The sequence below is a fragment of the Amphiprion ocellaris genome, chromosome 21, assembly GCF_022539595.1.
Source record: "Amphiprion ocellaris isolate individual 3 ecotype Okinawa chromosome 21, ASM2253959v1, whole genome shotgun sequence".
Taxonomy (NCBI): Eukaryota; Metazoa; Chordata; class Actinopteri; family Pomacentridae; genus Amphiprion; species Amphiprion ocellaris.
Window position 1 is genome coordinate 22,462,968 of NC_072786.1, and position 12,671 is coordinate 22,475,638.

Genomic DNA, 12,671 nt, shown 5'->3' on the forward strand with positions numbered 1-12,671 from the left:
AGATATCAGATTTGGACTCATCAGACCAAAGCACAGATTTCCACTGGTTTTCTCCAGGTTCTCCAGCTTCCTCTCACAGTCCAAAAACATGCTGAGGTTAATTGATAATCCTAAACTGTCTGTAGGTGTGAATGTGAGTGTGATTGCTTGCCTCTATGTGTAGCCCTGTGACAGACTGGTGACCTGTCCAGGTGTCCCCTGTCTTCACCCTAAGTCAGCTGGGATAGACTCCAGCTCCTGGCAACCCTAAGAGGATTAAGAGGTGTATAGATGATGAATGGATGGAAAGAATTTTGTGTGTGATTACCAGTAATCCATTTATCTTTCAATTATTGATACTTAAACTGTCCAGTCAGGTACAACATTAAAACCACCTCATTAATACTGAGCTGGTCCCTCTTGTAATGCAAAACACCTCTTTTCTGTCGAGGTCTGGACTCCGCAGACTTCTGAAGGCGTCCTGCGCTATCAAGCACTAAGATGTCAGCAGCAGATCCTTCAAGTTTTGCAAGTTAGGTGGGTCCTCCATGGATTGGACTTGTTTTCCAGAACAACCCAGAGACACTCTAGACACTCTAGATTGATTGTGTTCATTTTTTCATCTTTACATTAATGTTTTTTTTTTAACTGACAACTTAGTTAAGGATGTTTTTACCGTGACATGTTTTGACTCAGAAGTTTCTCAGAAGCGTCATCTGACTTGTTGATGATGTGTCGTTTATCAGGTGACTGGTTGACAGATCTGTCAGTATCTGTCAGACCAGCCACGCCCCCTGCTGCCTGATGGTCTCTGTAGGATGGAATCTCAGGTGTGTTAGAGGGTGTAAGCCCCTTCATCCCAGTTCATGGAATTGTTCACTTGCTTTCTGATCTTAATGGCCTCTTTTATCCACCATTTATATTTGTTTGTTTATTATTTGTTGGCCTCTGACATTATGATTCTTCCCTTGTCCCAGTCCATGATGTTACTGTTTCTTTTACAGATGACCGGCCTGATATATTCTGACAGATCTGTCAGGCCAGTCACCTGACATAAGACACATCATCAACATGTCAGATGATGCTTCTGAGGGAGACTACAGTCGTAGTCAAAACATGTCAAGGTAAAAACTTCCTTAATAATCCTCACTAAGGTATCGGTAGACTGAGCTCTGGGGAATTCAGAGGCCAAGTAATCACCTTTAACTCTTGGTCATGTTCCTCAAACATTCATGAACAATATTTGTACTGTGGCAGGCAGCAATATTGAGCTAAAGAAACCATCAGGTAATGCTGCTGCCATGCAGAGTTTATGTGGTCTGAAACAGTTTTAAAGTCGTGCGTAGGTGTCAAAGTGATATCCACATGAATGCAGGACCCATTGCTCAGAGCATCAGACTACCTCTTTGTTGAATGTGTGAGCTTCTTCCATTGCTCTGTGGTCCAGTTCTGAAGCTCCTGTGCACATTGTTGGCACTTTTGGCAGTGACTAGCCGTCACCACACACCTTTCTATCATAACAGCATTAATGTTTTCAGCAGTTTGTACAGCAGCCTTTCTCTGGGATCAAACACCTGGACCAGTCTTCACCCCCATGTGCATCCATGACCCGGTAGTTCTTCTTAGCACCGCTTTTGTTGGGTACTAACTACAACATACCAGGAACACCACACAAGACCTGCTATTTTGGAGTTGTCAGAGCAGGTGACAGTTTTGTGTTCAGTTTGCAGCCAGAAAAAAGCAGCAGAAGTGTTTTTCAGGGATTAAAGAAGAATTAGGACATAATCTTGCACCAAAAACCTGTTTCGTTCAAAGTGAAATGCCTTTTGAAGTAATCACTGGTGTAATTGTGGAGCTGCAAGACATTTTCCAGCACAGTTTCTAGGCAGCACAGGGAAACATCCCATCACCCCCCGCTGTTCACATTCAGAGCTGTCTGTCCAAATGACATGGATGATCTTTGCACACTTCATACACAGCAACATGTCACAATCCCTCCTCCATTTCCTGTGACTCTGTGTGTTATCTCAGCGCTTCAGATGATCAGCCTGTGTGTAGTTTTGTGGAATATGTGTGCTGCTGAGTGAAGAACAAAACAACATGTCTCTGCAGGGGGGGAGGAGAGTGGAGAGGAGGGGAGGAAACCCTGCAGCGAGAGGAGGGATGAAGAAGAGGATGGGCCACAGAGTAGAGGGGAGGAGGAGGAGGAGGAGGGTGAAGTAGTGAATTCAAGATGAGGAGGAATCAGTTTGAGAGGCACTGAGATAGATCGGTGACTCCGAGTACAATCACACGTAGAGAGCTGTAAGCGTGTTTAGAGCCAGTCTGACAGCCAATGTCAACAAGCTGTGTTTATATATGTGTGTGTTTGTGTGCATGTTATTGGACGTGAGTGTCAAAGAGATGAGGAATACGTTTGACTTTTACAGTTATGCTTTCAGAGCTTTGGTTGCGTGCATCAGAGGGATTAGTGGTTCTGAATGAGCCAACACATTAGTTCCTGTGTACTCAGATACTCAGGGATGGAAGGACATTTGGGAGGAAACTCTCCAACTGTGACGGAGGAACCACAGGAAGCTTCAACCGGCCAAACTCTGCTAATAAAGGACCAATATTAACTCAGCTTATCTGCAAGGGGCAAATACAGACCTTCAGCTTAATGCTGCTCAGTGGGGAAAAGCCAATATTATCTCAAGCAGCCACTTTATTTGACAATGATTTAAACAAAAGAAAATCGAAAATGAGATGATTTTTAAACAAAGGAAATGTATGCTAGCTAATTAACTGTAGCACTGTAGCATTAACTGTAGCTGTAAAGTGTCAGATAAGTTTAGACAACGCTGCAAAGAACACAATCAATACTGAAAAAAAGCAGAATGAATGGTTGAGTTTTTTTTATCTGACCTCTTAGTGAACTCTTAGCTGCAACCACACAATCATTTAAATGGACATACTCAAGTGTCAACCACTCAAACCTGCGCTTTTATACAGGGCAGTAACATCTGTCCACAATGTGTTTTCAAGATTTTAACCCTAATAATGTTCTCCAGCATGTGCTAGTAAGAGCAACATGTGCCTCCAGTGGTTGCAACATCTGTCTTCTGTCGGCTAAGCATCTGCTGAACAGCACATTTAGGCTAAATGTTGGTTGAAGTGGTCAAGAGCGTCTGGTGTCTGCTTCGTATCATGTATGGATTTTGGAGTGTTGAAATGCTGAGAACACACACACACACACACACACACACACACACACACACGCACACGTGTTTTTAGGAATGTAGTCCTTATTGTGAGACCTAGTGGCGCTAATGACCAGGCTTGTTTAGTCACACATGCATGCACGCACAAAAACAGCGAGACTTGATACGATCATTCAGGATTTATTCCAGGAGAAAAGACAAACAAAACACAATCAGTCGCTCCGGCCTGTGTCGTCATGGTAACTCTGATATGTGCACATGATTGTCGAAGGCATCTGATATACAAGCCCCATTAACAGAAAGTCATCATCATCATCATCACACCACAATAAGTGCGGCAGGCGGTGCCCGCTCTGAGACGTGGGCGTCGCCAACCTGACGACGGTGCACAGGATGGGAGTTCTGTGGTCACATGCAGAGAGTAAATACAGCCGGCTGACTCAGCAGGCTCTGGACGAGGACACCCGCAGGGAGACACCCGAGTCCAACAGGCGGCATGGACACAGTTTCAGTTCAACAAACACATCTCAAAGGCTGCGCAAAGTTTCAGAGCGTAAAACTTTGCTCCAAGTTTAAATTCAGTTGGTGACAATCATAAACACTTGCATGTAAGGAAAGTCCTCGTCTGTCATATGGTGCCTTCAAATGGGAGTCGAGTTCACTGTGTTCGAGGGAAAAGTCCACATGACTGCAAACCTCCTGTGGTATTCACTGAAGTGAACTTTTTCTAACAAGTTCTGAGTTCATGGGTTGTGACATGTTTATGTTTTTATAACTGGGGAGGCTATGGAAGTTGATTTTTCAATAGATGTATATAATAAGTTATAATTTTATCTGTTGTTTTTTGTCTGAGAAAATTATAATATTCCCAATAGCCTCATCTTTTCATTTTACCTTTGAAGTTTGTATATTACATTACTGGCTTGTTGTTTGATAAATGGACTTTCTGTTTTGTGGTGTTGGATCCAACAGATTCGACCACCAAGTTTACTCTGAGTGTCCAACAACAAACAATCGCTTCTTTACGCAACTCCAGTGCTGTGAGCGCACAGGAAATAGAACAATGGAGGGTCAGCTATGTGGTGGATGTTATGTTGCAATGTTATAGAGAAGACTGCTACTCAGAGAGGACATCAAGAAGGCAGAAAGATGGGATTTGTTGTCCTCTTGGAGTTTAACCAATCACCATTTAGCTTATTTGACTTTAACCAATCAGTGTCAAGATGGGACCAAGAGTGTTTCAGGGCCATTCAGAAGTAACTAACCAAGAGCAGGTACTTTATCTCCCATGAACACAGCAGTGGCAGATCTCGTGGGTTGGAACGTGCACAAAGTTTTGCTGTTGTAGTGTAGCAGAAGTAATGTTCCTACAACATACGGGAACTGTTACCACTTGAACATGACTTTCTATGTAATAATCATGAGCTCATGAGTTCCATTTGAAGGCAGCAGTGGACCATGAGATATAGAACTTAGCCAGTGTAGGTAAAATTAGCCATGACATATCCCGCTGACTCAGTAGCTTACTTAAAATACATGGCAATTCACTACAGGTGCTATACTTCATAGTCGTTGTCTTTTTGGGATAAGAATAGCCATGACAAAATATCGTTAGCTACGTAAACGCTAAATTTACTAGCAATAAAAGGCCACAGCTAACTCGGTAAGCTAATGCAATTGATTTTAAGATCATAAATGAAGGAAAATGTGTAAGTCCTTAAAAGTCAGATTTTGCCACATTTTTGGCCACATTGGCCGTAGGAATGTGCTAGCTATGTATCCATTTAGTCCTGGTGGCGGCAGCTAGGAATGCAAGTACCTGCATGCTAAAGGAAATCAACTCCTATACAGTTGTTACTAGAAACAACTTTAAAAAATACAGTTCTTTCATAGATTACTTTTTGTATTATCTCAACTTGGGACAATAAAAGCCTTTAACGGCCACAAACAAATATTAATAAATCCTGTTTATGCCATTAATGTGTGTAGAGAATCAGCAGATACTCCCTCCACAGACTTTTTAAGGCCTACGAGGACTTTAGCTACTCTTAAATTAGCACTAGAATTTTTTTTTCATAGTGATACATACAGTACTATCTTGGAACACAGTATTTTTTAATGCATCCATGTCGGGTAGCTAGTAACAGATGATTCTGCCTGTTTGTACAACTGAAACTCTGCCAGGCAGCTGTTTGAGGACTCGGGCATCTCAACCTGTGTACGTCTTTACATAATACAGAGATACTAACATCATACAAGGGCATATAAGATTATGCAAACACTCATGGTGAAATTGAATTCTTGTAGCACTTTTTTCAACATGCTTGCGTTTTTTTTGTGACAGTGCACTTTAGCGGCATCTTCATTAAAAAAAGGTCAGAGGAGTGTGAGCTCAAAGGGGAAGCAGCGGACGAGAGCGGCCCGTCGTTCCCCCTACGTCCATAACAGTGTGTTTCTGAGTCGGTCACAGCTTTGGATTTCTTCCTTTAGAATGGCAAAAACGTAAGCCTGAGTTCAGTAAACGATGCTTTCACTTGTAGTCGGACTGACACTGAAGTGGAGGTGGAACACTGATGGTATTAAACCGCACTGAGCAGCTCTGTAATTGACAGTCACATGCTGCTGGACAGTTTCTGAAAGCAGTCGGGGAGTAAAGGGGACTTTAGCTTTTTCTTTTCTGTTTTACTTTTTTTTTTATACATTAAACATTCCATAGAGAATACAATCAACTTCCCTCAACACACTCACTCACTTGCTCACTCACACATGCCTGAACAGCAAAACATTCGTAAATATTATCTTGAAAATGATCATTCATATTCACAATCTATTTACAGTAGCGACTTTAACATGGAAAGATTCATTTGGATAACGTAAATTCTCTGTCTCTTCAGCAAACAAAAACAGCAGACGTTAAACCACAGAGGAGCATGAACCTGAACCCTCTGTCTGCCTCACAGCAAATTCGTAAACCCAAGCGTCCAGACCGACGTGGACGACATCACATTTAATGATTCTTACAGTGGTGGCTTCATTAACATCTCTACCTGTTGCACTACGTTCACAATGTAGCTGAGTCAGTGATAGCAAACATAATCAGTAAGTGTTTGGAATCTTCATAGATGAGACAGAGTTTCAGAGTTTGCACTTGCTGCTGATGGTTCCTTTGAATTTCCTGATCACACTTTCACGAAAAGCATTGACAACGCACTTAAAAATGCTTAAAAAATGCATAGCAATCAATGGGTACACGGTTACAGTGAATAATCAGATTAAGGTGATCACTGGAAAAAAGCCCTTACATGATTGAAAGTTCCCTTCACGGTACATGGACTGACCTCAGAGTTAGGTTCGTTTCCTCTCAGACAACTGTAACACAAGAGCCCACTGTAAAAACGTCAGCATATATATAAATTTTCTGAAAGCTTAACTATGCACTCATGCAGAGACATGTGGGTGCTGCGGTTCAGTAAGAAACACAGAGTTTTCACTGCTTTGACACGCGCACAGCTGAAATTAAATAAATCAGGCTAACTGGCCCCTTTTTAAAAAAAAAAAAAACACTAAAGTCTACCCTATTTATTTAATTTAAAGTCTGCTAAGACTGAATTTGTTGCTGGGACAACATGCATAAAGAGTTTTCAGTCAGTGGATCTGAAATCTGCTGTCCATAAGAACCAAAAGCTCCATGTTAGCAGGTTCAGGATTTCTGTGTGGAGTCTATAAATATGTTTGAGTTGACTGCATATGAATGATGTGTTCTGTTAAAGGACAGCTCCAGCGTAAATAGAGACATTTTTTAAGGTTATCCATCCCTTAAAGGAGTATTCCAACACTTAAACATTGCACTGTCATAAAGCTAGGGCATTCCCACGAAATTGAAAAACAAAAAAACTGGTCAAAATCAAAAGCAGACAAGTCTCTAGTTTTTCGAGATTTAGTTTAGAGTTTTGTCTCTAGTGTGACTCAAGCTCCAAAAATGCTGGATCCTACATATCTCATAATCCAATTCAGTAGCATCTTTCACATCAACTGTATATTAAAGAAACGGAGCCTCCTGGTCTAAAAAGTGACCTAAAATCTATATTGTTTCTAACAGCCATCAGGGGGCGCCTGCTCTGGATGCAAAAAGAAGTCAGAGTGTATGAAATTCTGTGAGAAAAAGACCTTAATTCTCAACTGATTTGCTACATCAGTAAACATTTTCCTAATGACTTTATGGTCTCAGTCACTAGTTTCAAATCTCCTTTAATGCAGCATGATGCTCATTTTGAAAATCAGGATCTTGATCAGCAGAAAAAGGACAATGAAGTGTTGTATGTTTTGGGGCGTGACCTTGTGATTGACAGTTGCTACCATATGGGCCTGTGTAGTGTCCTCAAGTTCTCAGTCAGATATTTACAACTTGATGTTCATCATGTTTATTTTCAAAGGCCCAAGATGGCAACGGTCTAAATGACAAACGCAAGGATTTCAATCAGTACTCTACAAACCAAACGGTGGCTATGTCCATCTTTTATATACAGTCTGTGGTCTTTAAGTCAACAGTACATTTTTCTTCTTCAAAGTATAACTTTAGCAATGGCTACAAATCTTGCGGTAAATTAGACCATGTGCTATAAAACTTTGCTGGATATTTATCATATTATTCAATACAGCTTTTGAAAACCAACCAATAAAATCTCTTCAAAGGATAGGTCTGTTGATATTCCACATTTTTCTTCTCGAGAACAATCTCAAGCAATTTCAATATTGTCCGACTAGCAAATGTTCTTTATGTAAACAAAACCTGATATCTTATTCAGCAAAGCCACAAAACTCAACCTTTTCATCAGTCTCACATTCACCATCCTGCTGCTGTAAATACTTTATCAAGCACAAAATGTGTATCCACCGCTGACAATAGTACCAAACAAATACATGATTTACTTCTATTTCAGTACTGTTTGCTGAAGACTACAATGCCCAGCTGAAAATGATTTTGCCATTTGTAGTTTCCATGAGATTACCTGACATTAAGAACAATATAGAATATTTCTGAACATGAATTCTTTTCAACGCTGCAATTGTTCTCTAAGAACTGATTGAAGAAAATGCTGCTTTTCATGACCAAAGATGCAGACAAGAGAGATGAAAATAGGAAACGAGTTTACAAATGTCTCATCATGATTTGTTTTAGTCAACTTCAGTGCCAGGTAAGTGGAGCTTAACACACCAAGTGAAGCCATGAGCCAAAAGTGAGTTCCAGAAAGCTTAGGTCAGTGATGATTTACTGTCGTTTTTACCTTCATGCCACACAGAATAAAACAAGCACTGTGAATAATACTTCTTCAGCAGCACACTGCATACATAAAAAGGTAAATGGCAACAGACCAGGAAGGGATGAAAAGTCAGTAACTTTCTCTCCAGATTAGTTAGCAGCTGGAGTTCAGCCCTTAGTCTTAGTTTGTTTCTACAACAGCTTCACATCTGACTAGTTTTGTTCTAATTCACCAAGTAATGCAGAATGAACCAAATTGTCTTCATAAGTCTTTGGCTACACTTCACAATAAAGGGATTAGTAGAATTGCATCTAATAAAGGTGTGACAATCTGATATGTGTGAGTGAGCACCCCGACGCTGTACAGTTCTGCTTGTGTGTGAAAGGCCATAAGCATCAGAGACAACGGTGACGTTCAAGGAAAGTCAGAGTTCTATTAAGAACAAAAAAAAAAAGGACAGTCAATGGAACAGTTGCATTAAAGTAACTGAGTGGTTAAGAATGGGACACTAATCTGTAGATCTATACATGTGTGTCTAAACGAAAACCCAAAGAAGCAAAAATGACATGGTGATCCTACAGATGTTTCGACAGAAACCAGGTGATTAGCTGAAACTTTCAAGTAGTCAAAATCTCATAAGACTACTTGGTCATCTATGTTCTCGTCTGAGCGTCCTCACTGCTCAAGTCACTTCAACACTGTGACAAGGACACGACTAACGTCCTACATCATTAACTGTGATGCCGCCTGCAACACCTGGACCATGACAGGCCTAAGAAATCAAACAAAAAGTGTTGTTTGCCAGCGCACCGTGCAGCTGCAGTTTTCCCTGAGCACGTCTGGACTGGGTGCAGCGTGACACAACGAGGAGGTGAGCTCATGGCTTCATTAGAGGGGGAAGGAACAGCGGCAGGAACAGCTTCTCCAGCTTGGATTGTGACTCTGAAGACCCACTTGGCAGGCTGATAAATATTTCAAACTACATTGCGCTGCTTGGAGCTCCTTAGTTTGGGAAGTCAAATGGCAATCTATCTTTAGTCGCCAACATTCTCAACGGGAGGCAGTTTTCCAGTAAATACACATATCCATCTTCTCTATCCTAAACTTGCTGCATGTTTCATAGTAACCATTATGTGTGTCCTGTGAATGGCGATTGTTAGAAAAGTCTCATAAAGTAAGAAAATAATAAAATCAAGAACTTTCAGACAATAAACAAGTTGTACAATGCCGCTGACATCCGTATAAAGGTTTACAATCTCTACTCTCTGTCTGATAAATGTATGTGGATGGCAGCTACTCTGTGTGAGACAACATATCTGACCCTCTCTGTGCAAAATAGATAAAAGCGCTTACTCACGTTTCCACATCTCAACAGTCATATGGTACTTTTAAAGCACTTCTTAAAGCACAAACAAACAGACGAACAAGCCCAGTAAGGGCACAGAGAAGATCTTAAAGGTGCTGTGTGTTGCATTTATACATGGATAAATCATTGCCACTTCAAGCTGCAACATTAGTAAAATTTGTGTAAACAACTGAAGTCACATTTGACACAGTTATAAGGAGAAGTTAAAAGAAATCCTCTCAATCGCAGTACGAGACGTAAAAGGATGAGGGTTCTGTTTTCCCAGAGCAAACAGAGAATGATGACGGTGGAAACATGAAGAAACTAAAAGGATTATGGGACACTGGGTTGTAATTTAGAGAAATATCACGCCAGAATAGAGGTGACCCATCATCTTGGCTGTGGTCTTATTTATTTACAATAACTATACTAAAGTAGTACTATTAATTTGTCAATATTTGTTAAAAGTTACACACAGCACCTTTAAAATTAACAGTAATAATAACAAATAAAACAATCCAGTTGCCAACAGTCAAACCTAAGTTGGAAAAAGCTAAATAAAGTGGTGCAGGAAAGACCAGATTCAAGAGGGAAGCTGATGCTGACTGACACTGAATAATATGACACCACCGGCTCCACCGTGAACCACCAGCTGCTGCTCGGACCAGGATCCACCCACTGATCAATGAACAGCTCAGAATCACAGCTGAAGGTGTGCTGCTGCTGGGGTCCTCCACGTCATCCTGGTGGGCGGCGGGCGAAAAGAATGGTAATGGTGGCTGGAGTCGGTGGGGTGGAGGTAAAGTCCTCTGCTCTCCCGGGAGCAGGGCGGGGTACTGGCTGGGGGGGGGGCGCATCCAAGACGGAGTACAGTGAAAAGAGGGAGGGACGAAGAAGATCCTCTTCCTCTCTAGTCGTCCTCCGTCTCTTTCCGTCCCTCTGCCTCACAGCGCTGTGGCCTCCCAGCTGGTTCCCCGCGGGACCTGGCGTCACTTGGTTTCCGTGAGCACCGGGGCGGGAACCGCTGAGGGATGTGGCCGGTTCAGCTCCGTCCCCGCGGCGGGAGAAGAGGCTGCAGACGCCAGACTGCAGGGAGTGACCGGCGCAGTGACACCTGAAACAGAGGAGTCAGTCGGTGGATCGTAGTGACAGTTCTGCAACCACCACTGACAGCTCGATGAGTCGTTGCTCCCAAGAGTTACTGTTCTTTCACCTTTTGGTTTCTGGACACAGTGCCGTTTACACTGATAGCCAGATAGCTCCACATGAGCAGGACACTGAAATATAACCTCTCTCATTTCAGAAGTATCAGAAACTTACGTTTGAAGGTGCAAAACTCTTTTTTTATGCTTCAATCATGTCACATTTCACATATTGTATCTCATGCTGGTCACAAGCCAACAGAACAACTTTAAAACCTCTCGAATCCCTGTATAAACAAGCCATTAAAATCCTGGATAAGAAGACACAACAGTATCATTACTGTCATATATTGGATAAGCATGGGATGCTAAATTTTGAAAACATGATTGTGTATGCAAATGTACGATTCGTTTTCAAAGTTGTTGACAGTTTTGCGCCCTCACCTCTCAAGTTTTTTATTCATTGCAATTCTGGAAATATTACCAGGACAACAAGAGCTTCTTCTAGATGGCAGTGTCACGTCCCTTTATGTAAAACTGTCTTTGGACAATTGGCTTTTTCCTACAAAGCAATAATGGACTGGAACAAACTCCCCAATGAACCAAAGACAATAACTGATTTTAAAGACTTTTCTATAGAGACAAAAACATGGATCCAGAGAAACCAAACCTGTCAGCATTTACAGTCCTTGCAATGACTTTTTAACTGTGTGAATGTATTATCTTTCTAAATGTGATGCACTTCTTTTTCTGCTTTTTCTGGTGTCTTTCTTTCCTGATCCAGGGACTGCAGATGGAAACTAGCGAGTACCTTATAATGTGGTACAGAGCATCTCTACCTTGCCTTTAATGTTCTTCTGTTCATGGTCTCTGTCAAATAAACTAATTAAATTAATTTTTTAATTTTAAGAATTCTTGAAACTGCTACAAAATTTGCACTTGATGACTGAGGCTAAAGCTAGCCGGCTCCATGAAGGATGTTGTGAAAGAGTAGAAGACATGGAAACAGCACAGTTTCTGTACTGCAGTGTAGAGCTGAGTGTGATAAGAAAAAATGTAAGATGAGTCTACTGTTTTATTCTAACATAATACTGTTTTGCTGCTTAGTTGACATATTTCAATTTATGATTTTTATTTGTGAATACAACACTATCTCAGATGACGAGTTTTGCTGGAATACAAACTTCCCCAAACCCCGCTGCAGCACAGAATTGCTAACATTAACTAAACCCATGCTCCAACACAGTTACCTACAGTGTTGCATTATCATTCTCACTATAATCCCATAAACACCCCACCTACATACATTCTTTTCTCTTTCTGCTGCCACTGATACTACACTATACTCACATTCCTTGCGGGGAGCTGCTATGTTGTTGTCTATGGAAGTGTTTTTGCTGGCGGTGGTGCTGGTGCTCTGGCCCTGGGCCGCCTGGCCCGTATTTTGGCTCTGAGCTGGCTGGTTCTGGCCTGCCTGGTTCTGGCTTTGTCCCGGCTTCTGCGTCTGATTCGGCCTAGTTAGGGGGTTGGAGGAGTCCATGCTGGCCCCCATGCTGCTGCCAAGCTGCAGCCGTCTCATGTGCCGAACCACGGCGGTGGCATTGAACGCTTGCTGAGGAGAGGAAGGAAATACAAAGACGTGAAAAACAAAAATCATATTATTATTTGTACGTTGTGTTGAACTTGGATATTCTGTGTGACACAACAGTGAGAGATCATTCAAAAATCTAAGTCAAGTGGATAT

At 41.7% G+C, this 12,671-nt stretch overlaps 1 protein-coding gene across 1 annotated transcript in view; it reads right to left on the reverse strand.

Moving 5' to 3' along the window:
* Positions 1-3,343: 3,343 nt before the first annotated feature.
* The window catches only part of camk1da (calcium/calmodulin-dependent protein kinase 1Da), an 82,175-nt gene continuing 72,847 nt past the window's right edge, over positions 3,344-12,671 (reverse strand). The window contains exons 10-11 of the mRNA XM_023299756.3: positions 12,278-12,539; positions 3,344-10,899 (exon numbers count right to left, since the gene is read on the reverse strand). Coding sequence (XP_023155524.1) covers positions 10,775-10,899; positions 12,278-12,539 — 387 coding nt within the window. The 3' untranslated portion in view covers positions 3,344-10,774. The remainder of the gene's footprint in view (positions 10,900-12,277; positions 12,540-12,671) is intronic.